This window comes from Anguilla anguilla, chromosome 6 (assembly GCF_013347855.1).
Source record: "Anguilla anguilla isolate fAngAng1 chromosome 6, fAngAng1.pri, whole genome shotgun sequence".
NCBI lineage: Eukaryota > Metazoa > Chordata > Actinopteri > Anguilliformes > Anguillidae > Anguilla > Anguilla anguilla.
In genome coordinates this window covers 39917549-39928477 of record NC_049206.1, presented here as the reverse complement: position 1 = coordinate 39928477, position 10929 = coordinate 39917549, and the positions used below count along the sequence as shown (strand labels likewise).

Below are 10929 nucleotides of genomic sequence, written 5' to 3'. Positions count from 1 at the left end.
AGCCAGATCCCTCCGTTCTGCTACCTCAGGACGCCTAGCACCTCCCCCTCTTCGCACCTGCACTTCCAGAACACGTCTCCTGTCTGTTCTGGCCCCACGATGGTGGAATGACCTCCCTGTGGAGGTCAGAACAGCTGAGACTGTGACCCATTTCAAACGACGACTGAAGACCCACCTCTTCAGGCTGCACCTCTCCCCATCCCTCCCTTCCCCCCCTGTAAATGACTAAACTTAGGGTTGTAACTAGGCAGCTGTTTAATAGGTGACTTAGTTGATGCGCCAGTCTTAACGACTACTTGTATTTTTATTTATTTTTATTTTTCCATAGATTGCGTTGTTGCCGTTCTCGTTGTTAGTGTTATCAGTTTAACCACCAGGGTCCAGGTTGAACTATGCGGTTGTTCCCTGTACTTGGACCGGTACTTCTCTCTAGGGGTTTCGTCATACTTGTTCCTGGTTATGGTTATACACTTTGTTGTACGTCGCTCTGGATAAGAGCGTCTGCCAAATGCCTGTAATGTAATGTAATGTAATGCTTTCTGGTGTGTAAGTGTTCATCAGGTGTTTAAAACATTCATTTAAATTATGTGTTCTTCCATGCAGCTGTTTTTTTATTTTTATGTGATACTTTGACATGACACTTAAAAGTTTGAATGACCACAATGTGTTGACATGGTAAGAAGAAAAAACACAGGGCCACAATTTAGGAAACATTGGGTAGCAGCATGGCTTTGGAATACAGCATGTTTAATTGGTGTTAGCTCAGATAGGCAATGTTGTGTATTGAAACTTGGCCTGTTTTTGATATCAGTACTTTTAATGGCAGGCCTAGATTTAGCAAGTCTTAATGACTAGACCACTTAATAGTGCTTTGTGTGTGTGAGTAACTTGACATTTTTGTACGTTGAAAACGTGTTTTTTTTCCAGATGTAACAACCACTATAGGAAGCAATAGATTTCTAGAGCATTGACTAAGAATTTTTGGGGGAAAAAAGACAAAAACCTACTCTTCAAAGGGTTAAAGGAGAATTCTACATGAGGATATCGCTCATCACTGTTACCTGAATTTAAGCGCACGTAACACGTTTTAGTTTCCTAATTTAATTTTATACTTCATTTGAAAATGCATTTTGGGGAAAGCGTAAGCACGATTGATATGCTATTCCTGCAACTTTGTTTAAATAGTGTACGATTGTTATATAAAGTGTTTTGCAGTTGTTACGGCAAATTTTCCGTGGGTGTTCTTCCTGGAAAGTTTTCAACAACAACAACACTCGATGGTACGCGGCTGCGTGCAGCTTTCACTACCGCAGCGGAAGGGCAAGTTTAGAGGACGGGCGTACCGATTCAAAACGGCATTTTATGACTACAACATTGCTTACTGGACTGTGTTCGTCCCAGTTTTCTGGATTGACTGCAAATTTCAACGGGAATGCACTTTGCGGATTTCGTAGCTGGGTCTGTGGGAGGTGACGTACCGTCATTTAATACGGTATCAATGCAGTTATGCAATGTTATGCAATTACACCAGTATATTTATAGCGCCATATGTATTTTTTATTCCGCGGAATAATTTTGTTTTGCAAATTTACGCTGCTGTCTACTCTCTCCAGCCCCTTTGTGACCTCTTTTATAGTAGGCTAGGCTACTTAGGGTAGAAGTGTATTGTTTAAACCTGTATTCTGTTGAAACAAGCCCAACCCTCACAGAAGCGAACACACTGAAACGTATGACAGGTCGTCATATTCTGATTTCGCTACTCATTTAACCATAGTTCAGCAAGTTTCACTATTCTGATGCGGCAAGTCATAAATTGTAGCTTAAATTTAGAGTGGCTTTTTTCATCTGTCCTCTACAGGAGCCTTAGGTGTGGCCGTAGGCTACCCTTTGGACACAGTCAAGGTAAGCCTACAAAATGTAGAGGATTGAAATTTCATTTGCATTCGAATGCTGACGATAATGAATACGTGAAATCCGTAAAGTCAGTACATTTTTCAGGTGAGGATACAGACCCAGCAGAAGTTCACTGGGGTTTGGCATTGTTTTCGCTCCACCTGTAAGACTGAAGGGGTAAGGTTCATAGCACTACATGTGGTTCCCAAAACTGTGGGTTTGAGAAAGGTTGAAGTGAGTCGAGAATGCATAATGCATTTTGAAATTTCAGAAAACATAAAACATTTTGTTCATGTTATTATAATATACTTTATTTTTACTCATACCAGTCAAATGTTGCACTTGTGTATGCATCAATAATGGACAATGATTTCAATGGGGAAAGAGTAAAAAAAAAAGCGAACAATTCATGAACAAAATGTTTTATGTTATCTAAATTTTTTTAAATGTATTTGTTTTAGCCAGTAAACAAATCTAATCATGAAATGAAATTGTAAAGTATACCCAGGCCCGCTGTGTGTCTTGCTCCTTCCCGTGACAAGATGATCTCAAAAGCCCCCGCCCCCCTGTAGGCCACAGATAATCTATTCCCTGAGTAAGTGGGTTGCAATCTATAAATGGTTGGGAACTCCCCCTGATTTATACTTGCATGAACTGTTGAAACTTTGTGCAGGGATATTCTTATGCCCCTCTTATTTCTTTAGGTATATGGGTTCTTCAAAGGCATGTCAGTGCCCTTGACCACGGTGTCTATCACCTCCTCTGTGGTCTTTGGAACCTACAGGAACTGCTTGCAGTGTTTACTGCAACTGCACTCTGGTAGCCCAGAGGCCATGCCAACCAAGCTGGACATCTTCCTATCAGGGCTCGCAGGAGGCGTAACCCAGGTGACAGACGCCTGCTCTGGTGGTACTCTTACCCTCACCTTTATGCTGGTCCCTGTCATTCACTCTGTTTTTGAACGCATTCTTATAACCCTGCAATTGATTAATTAGTGGATATGGTGTGCAATGGTCACCACCTGAAGCCAATATTACACATTTTTGGTTGTGCTATAACCAGCCAATCTCTCAACCAGTGTTAATCCAGTAATGCCACAGCACATGTCCCCAACAGCATCAGTCAGTGAATGTTTCCATTCTGAAAGGCCTGAAATTTCTTCCAATGCATGTTTTTGCATTCTGTAGCCAGTTGTGGCCAACTACCAAAAATGGCACACTGTTGGGGTACAACTAGTACAACTGGTACAACTAAACAAGTCAGTATCAGTCAGTCAGCTATATTGGTCAGAGATTGGTACTTATGAATAGCCCAGAAATGTGTCATGTTTATTTACCGCAGAGAAAACTCTACTCCGACCAGCTTGGATTATTTTTGGACTATTGCTGGTGGCCATTGTTGGAGCAATCTTGTTTCCCTTTGGATTGCTGACAAGCAAATTTACATTGGTCTCACTGAAAAATAGTATAAGGAAAATGTTTGAAAACAGGAGATTGAACCCTACAGCAGGCTTAACACTTGGCAATGTCATTGACCAGCTATGACTGGACACAGGTAACTTCATCTTGTGAGGGGTGAGGTAGATTTAAGTTAATCATGGTTCCTTGGGTTGCTAATGTATTAGTTCCTCCTAACCACACACCAGAATTTCAAAACTGGGGTGAAAGCAGAGAGAAATAGTTTTAAAAATCAGACATAGGACCACACAGCAGAGGAACCAATGTAGAATGATGGTCTTTGGGTATTCTCTGCAAGCCCAACCAAAATTGGGGAAAATTTGTTTTTTATGATTAAATCTGATTGTTTTTATTAATAAAATAATTATTTACTTTTGAGTTCATAAATAGCCAATTTTTCAGGAAATTTAAAATGGGACAGTGCATCAGCCGATCATGTTTTGATCTATAATGATTAGAACGTCCCCAATTCATCTACTCTGTTTTAAGCTACCCCTGTTTGATGTTGTTACGTTTGCACCAGCATAACAGTTGTTCAGGACAGGCAACTACATACAGTTCTCAAATACAATGGTGGCAAATGATGGTGAACTTAATCTCATTCTGGAATCTATAAACGCAGATATTCTATGGTCTTTTTTAAGACTACAAGAGGCAATGACACAGACTTGAACCACAACAAAATGGTGTTTGACATCTGTGTTGTTTATTTATCATAATATTTACACAGCCATTCATAGGATTGTGAAATTCAAAGAGACAGCGCATAGTTTGAACAAAAAATCTAAAACAAGATTCCATGCTCTAACTAGCTTGCTCAGCATGAGTAAATTAAAATCACTCCTAGCAATTAATAATATAAATATATTATTGGCCTGTTTTGATCTAAATGCGAAATCATTATTTGTAGCTTATTTAATTCCGGTAATCTCACTGCTTCATCTCACTTCAGCTACAAGTGGCAAAATAAAATTACAAACAACATACATTTGTTGTGTTATTATTGTGAGCTGGCAAATTGGCAAACATTTAATTTATTTTATGTATTTATATTTTTTTATCAGAACACATTGAATTATAAAATTGTAAAAATTTAGATTTTGAAATGTCCTGCATTCCAAAGATGCATGGGCTAGCATGACCACTGTAATACTTTGGGCATGCAATTAGAATAAGCCTTGTGTGTATGCTATAAGATTTGGGCTGAGTTGTTTGTGCGTGCATGGGTGGGTGGGGATGGGTGGCTGTTTGTGCGTTGTTGCAGACTGTCTCTGATCCTGTGGTCCCCTACTGGGTTTTCCTTACAGCATGTTTGTGGTTAAAATAAAAATAAAAAATAAAAGATTTTGGAACCTACAAAGATTGTGACTGAATATATCTGGTGAAGGTGTTGGTCATGTCTCCAATGGACACTGTTAAAGTGCGGCTGCAGTGCCAGATGGAGCCACGCCAACTTTCAGCCAACCAAACCCTACCCAAATACCGGGGACCTATACACTGCATGCTGACCATTGGCCAAGAGGAGGGGGTGTTGAGCCTGTACAGGGGCGCCCCTGCCCTCGCCCTACGAGATGGCCCCTCCTTTGCCACCTACTTCCTGACCTACAGCACCCTGTGTGAGTGGCTCACACCAGCCGACCAGAAACAACCAGGTAACCATGAAACTGAGTTTGCACAAAAAAAGCAATCACTTGTGAGAGGGCGGGATGAGAATTGTGGGAAGGGAGGCAAGAACCTGGGAAATTGCCTGATGCTGTGCATTCTTCCTCTAGCGTGGCCTGTGGTTATGCTGGCTGGAGGATTGGCTGGGATCTTTGGCTGGACTGTTGGGACTCCCATGGATGTGATCAAGGCTCGCCTGCAGGTGGACGGGATGGGGAAAAGGAGGTATAACAGCTTCCTGCACTGCATTGCTGAGAGCGTTCGCCAAGAGGGACCTGGTGTCTTTTTCAAGGGTTTGGGACTTAATTGCATGCGTGCCTTCCCAGTCAACATGGTGGTATTTATCGTGTACGAGCAGGTGGCGAGCCTACTCAGGACGCTGCCCTAGGCCACCAATGGCTTCCCCTCACCGTTAGCCCACGATTTTGGAAACTTTGGAGACTGTGAGACCTGGAATAAATGCCTGCTTTCAGTGAAGTCTCTGGTTAATGTGAGGTATGGAACACTTGGGCTTGTACAACTACTTTTGTCTGTTTAAAACATATTGACAGAATCGCAGTATATGCAGATTTGTTTCCAGATGATGGTGCTTAATTTTAGCACTCCTCTGCATCACACCCCTGTACGACAGTTGCTTAATAGAAACTGCAAGAGTTCACATGTCTCTACAAATGCTCCTTGGTTGTTCTGTAGTCCTGTCACATGGTATATCATGCTAATAAAGCATGACAAAGGGGCAACATATTAATCTTACTAAGCTTTTCGTAGTAAGATGAATATCTACACCAAGACAGGTAGTTGTTTAATTGCTGCAAATGTAGCATGCACAGTATGAATCATACTGTACATGCTCCAAAGACAGGAGAGTAAAACTGAGGAGAACATGTCTGCAAGTTCAGGTCTTCAAATGACAACCAGATAATAAACTTAAACTCATGAATTCAATCAAGAGCTTAATCGTTATTGTGCAAATTGAAATTTGTTCATATGAGACACCTGGGTCTTATGTTCCATCATAACCCATAGAGTAATCAATGGTGAGCCTCCTCAGGATGCCACTAGAACTTAGCTACACCACACTACAGCTCTTGATACTGCCTTTTAGTTCTACATTTTTGGCTTCGCATAACTGACCCGTAACTGTATCAGTGTACTGCAAACTGAAGCCCATGGTAGCCCTTTTTTTAAAACTGGAAATACAATCTGTTTGGACATGCACTCAATGAACCAAGACCTGGGATCATCTGACCATTTCTCTGAAGGAGGGTATGTGATTATATGACTGTCCATATGTGTTTGCAGTGATTGCTAAGAGGAAAACTGTATTTCTCAGGTGCAATTTTGTTAAGTTGATTCAGTTGTCTTCCACAGGAGTTTATTTTTGCAGTTTCTCAATGTTGGAATGTAAAATATAATTTAAAGCCTTGGAAATATTTAAGCCTGGTTGCAATATTTCATAAGTATTTTGTGGGTGTGAATTGTTTTTGTTTTCTTTTTTAAATTGAAATGCACAAAATATAACGGAAACATATTTTTTTGTAAAGCACAATAATACAGCTACTGAAACTAAAAGCCATATGAATACTATGAAAATAATTCTGAAATCTATAGATTTAAATTTTTAAATTCTTTTAATGTGCAATTTGGTTTACTGTATTGCTTTATAATGTATACATTTTACAGTAAATTAGGTGTAAGAGGGAAGTCAAACTGGGACCCAAAAAAGGCTAGCATTTGAATAAACCTGCAGGCTGAGACTCATCCTGGACTTCAAAGAACCCAGAGCCGTGTGCTAAAACAATAAGTTACTCGGACTTCTTCGGGATGAGCAGGCCATTGGGCCTCTGGAATGTTGCCATCTGGACACAACTAAGATAAGGGGAACTGGTCTCTTTTTCTATGGTTGTGGGGGTGTGTGTTTTGGGGTCATTACGAGTGAAAAGATCATCAGGCCTCTGGCAAAATGGTGGGGCAACTGCTCTTAACAGTACCACAGTGCCCTTATGGGGGCCCCTCTGCCATTACACTTTTTATTTCTGGATCTGGACTCTAAACCATCTGTTTGTCATATTCAAAAACCTTACAAACCATGCACATGTTTTCATTATATTACTGTATTATGACTTATGTAGTAATAACATGAACCATTTTACATGCAATCCAACAAAAGGGTATTTTCATGACAACTGCACCATAATATTACATCCACTTGACATGTTTGGTATGGATGTATTCAGGGAAATTCAAGCAATTGAATGGAATATGTTTCATACCAAATAGAATTTGAAAAAACATAGTTTTTCCCTGAGTTTCTAAAACTATCACAATGGAATGTCCTCTCTGGTAATCATCTCCTTTTCCCAATTTCCCCACTAATTGTTTTAACAGCAGCCCCCAAGTAGCTAAACAGGCTGGGTAAGAACTTTTTACTCTGTATTTACGTTTTTAAACCTTATAATTGATTGTGAATTTGAAGCTAATGACCTACCTGCCTGTTCAATAAATTCTTCTTATTTTTAACTTGCGTGGTCTTCATGACTCTAATCCATTTTATCTTCTTTTCAGCTGAAATTCCGATTAAATACTCAGGGGGACAATTATGACTAGGACCTACTGATCAGGGGTCTAGTACAGCGAACGTCTTTAGTGAGGTCTTCAAGTTAGATAGGCGACCACGATCTGCCCGCTAACGGGATTGGTGGTATTGGTTCTGGTGTTTTGGCTTAAGAGGACCCATGGGTGTTATACGCCGGTTCTTGTCAAATTCGCCTTAAGGAGCCCGATAGATACACACTGTCCTGGGCTCATAACTATCTATGCACAAAGGAAGGCATGTATTATGGTGGTCAGCCTCCTACCCTCTGGGTTCTTCACCGAACTGAGATTTAACAATAGTGCTAAACCCGGGAGCATATATTGAGGAATGATGGCACAAGATAGAGTCGAGTGTAACCACTCCCAAGTTCCACGTATAGTTAAACCCAAATTTAAAATTATAATTGAATATGGAGTCAGATTATCACGAGGGTAAAACCTAGTAACTGTTACGCTTACTTGCTGTGATCATGGATATATTTGATGTGTTGTTCTGCGCATTTGTGAATATTCTGATGCTCCCATTGGAATATTGACAGTCCGGCGACAGATCAGATATATCTCTGATGACAGCATAGCTCCGTTTGCGAACGGAGAGTAACCAGAATGCTGCTGATTTGTTTCAGGCCAGTCTTAAGCGGGATATGAAGCAGCGCCTTCATATCTGACCCGCGGCGACGGAACCAGTGCATTCTTAAGTGTAATTGTGCCCTGTTCTTACGAACAGAGGAAAAATAACCAACATCTCCGTTTTGACTCACACCAACCAAAGGAAAACATGCGGTGCCTTCCCCTCCAGCTACAAACCCTCATTGGTCTAGCTGTGAGGTGTTTACATAGGCTTCAGTTCAGCTTTTAACTGAAGTAGCAGAACCAAGCTGTGGACACCTTTTGTTCTGTGAGAAGATTAAATAGAGAGAAAATGGTTGGTTGCATCAGGCATTTTAATATCAGTCTTCAAAGGGCCATTGACTTTCACAGTGTGTGTTTGGTATGTTTTACCCTTTCTGTATCGCCCCCTTTTTTAAACACAAGCCTGACAATGACATACCAAAAATTTAAATGATTACTATTCTTGAACCCTTTTGACTTTAGGCATAACACTGGTCTCTTCGCCAAGGTAACCCTTGGTAGTTTGTTTTCAGAATTACTCTAAATGTTTCAGAAAGAAAGTAACAGAAGCCCACAGAGTAAGTTTTTTTTTCAGCTAAAATATTCTTTTGAATGGATATGGTTGTGGGTATGCCTGGTGAGTTTATAAACACAATGGCGTCACAGCCACAATACTGGACAAATCCTGGTTCACATTTGATGACAATACCACCACAAATTAGCATTCTGCATTGCTTTTTCTAAGCTATGCCTCTGTGGGTTTCCAAAAAGGCCATGTGGAAACTCCAAAAGGATGCTTGGTAACCAAATGATGTTATGGAAGTTTACGCTCATGGAAGCCTAACAAAACTATGCACTGTTAGAAATGCAATTTCATCAGCTAAATGCTTTTGAATTGTTACTATATATTTTTCCACTGGCTGGCTGTGTACTGGGCAGAACTTATACTGTCCAGCTCAAGTCGTTACTGGTGCACGGTGGGTCTCATCGGCTATAGTGAGGGACTGCTTGGCCAGTACTCGTCAGAGAAGCTTGTAGGTGGACTCATTTTGTTTTAAAGAGCCTATCCAAACCAGAGGTAATAACATATTCATATATACACAATACTTTTGGTGTGTTTGGAATGGCCAAATGGACAACAATTATAACTCCTCAGGAGAACTGCTAAGTAAACAATGGGCATTCTATTAGTGCTTCAAGCACCACACCCGAGGCATCACGTGACCACTGTGGGCGCATCCAGGCTGAAGTGTGACAGTATTGATGATGACGTGAGCTGCTGCTGGATGACACGCACTGCCTCCTGGCAGACGGGTCCAGACCCACGCAGCATCCTTCTTTAACAGCTGGTGCAGGGGAGCCATGGTGTCCAAGTACTGCGGAATAAATTGGAGGAAATAGGTGGCCATTTAAAAAATATTAAGATAGCTGGGATAGAGAAAGGGTTTCAGGCAGGGAGAAAACAGCCTTCACGTGAGACAGAATGGGGGTAATGCCATTGCAGGAGAGTCTGAAGCCCAAGAACTCTTATCTCCTCAACCCCTAATATGCATTTCTCAGTGCACAGGGTGACGTCGTACTGCACAAATCACTGAAGCACCTGCTCCAGGCATGTGTCATTCTGGCCTGCCATAGCACTGTGGATAACCACATTATTGAGATAAATGGTGACCCCCAGGATGACTACTAAGATGAGCGACATTATTGTCTAAAAACAGCTTGGAGCAGATGACATAACAAAAACCATGTGCTTATATCTGAAGAGCCCCACATGAGAGACAAAGACAGTAAGGTCCCTACACTCAGGGGCGAGGTTAGTACCCGTGGCGCAGGTGCTTCTAACTGAAAACTTTTGACCTGTGGAAGTGACTGGTCAGCTGTTCTGCGGTAGAGAGGAGATACTCATCAGGTATGATGGCTTTATGTCACAACTTCCCTGTCCTCTTGCAGGCTACCATTAGGTTTGACAGCCAGTGTGAAGCGTTGACAAGTTCAATGACAACTTCTTTCACTAGGTAGCATAACTACTCTTGCAATTCATTACATTACATTACATTACAGGCACTTAGCAGACGCTCTTATCCAGAGCGACTTACACAACTTTTTACATAGCACTTTACATTGTATCCATTTATACAGCTGGATATATACTGAAGCAATGCAGGTTAAGTACCTTGCTCAAGGGTACGGCAGTGTCCTACCCGGGAATCGAACCTGCGACCTTTCGGTTACAAGCGCAGTTCCTTACCCACTGTGCCACACTCCGTCCTACAATTCATCTCAAAAAGACAGTGAGAGCCGCCACCATTGGGTCAACTGTGAGCTGGTGCACAAACCCAGAGATGCAGCCCAAGCCTTCAAAGAGATCAGGGTTACGATGTGGCCTAGCGACAAAGATCTGCAGGATGTGCACCCTAGTGGTGTAGTTTAGTACAAATCACAGGCAGTGGAATAGGTCCAGTCGCATTAGGTTGGCCCCTTTCATGATTAGGAAGAACCGTGTGTCGGGCCAGACTGGTCCTTGTATTGCACGGGAAGACACGCCCTTCCCAAGGTTTGGATAGGGCTGTGGCCATTGCCTGACAGTGGGACAGCTGCCACTTCCAGGAGCACATGGGGAAAAAATCTTGTCATGTGGCCTTATTCAGAGGTAAAGCTTTTGCCCCTGTATCTTCTATTAGGGAAATGGGTGTGTCATTCACATCACATT

At 41.6% G+C, this 10929-nt stretch overlaps 1 protein-coding gene across 13 annotated transcripts; it reads left to right on the top strand.

Annotated features, from left to right (window-relative positions):
* Positions 1-772: 772 nt before the first annotated feature.
* LOC118230822 (solute carrier family 25 member 47-B-like) lies at positions 773-8532 on the top strand. 13 transcript variants are annotated; one of them, XM_035424155.1, is made up of 7 exons: positions 773-1469; positions 1859-1902; positions 1999-2070; positions 2598-2780; positions 4738-5002; positions 5123-5237; positions 5371-6722. In XM_035424155.1, exons 1-7 carry the CDS (start codon positions 1433-1435, stop codon positions 5426-5428), a joined length of 774 nt encoding a protein of 257 aa, XP_035280046.1. In that variant the 5' UTR covers positions 773-1432; the 3' UTR covers positions 5429-6722. The 13 variants fall into 13 exon arrangements, 12 of the variants coding, with proteins under 12 accessions (XP_035280046.1, XP_035280045.1, XP_035280044.1 ...); XR_004765930.1 differs by adding an exon at positions 8448-8532 and having other exon boundaries at positions 779-1469; positions 5123-6703; XM_035424162.1 differs by adding an exon at positions 2393-2488 and having other exon boundaries at positions 780-1469; positions 1983-2070; positions 5123-6722.
* The last annotated feature ends 2397 nt before the right edge of the window (positions 8533-10929 follow it).

Coding starts and splice junctions, on each gene's coding strand:
- LOC118230822 (XM_035424153.1), top strand. CDS start 1,433: ATGCACTTTGCGGATTTCGTAGCTGGGTCTGTGGGAG. Junction 1,470..1,858: donor CGTAGCTGGGTCTGTGGGAG/GTGACGTACCGT, acceptor TGTCCTCTACAG/GAGCCTTAGGTGTGGCCGTA. Junction 2,071..2,597: donor CCACCTGTAAGACTGAAGGG/GTAAGGTTCATA, acceptor TTATTTCTTTAG/GTATATGGGTTCTTCAAAGG.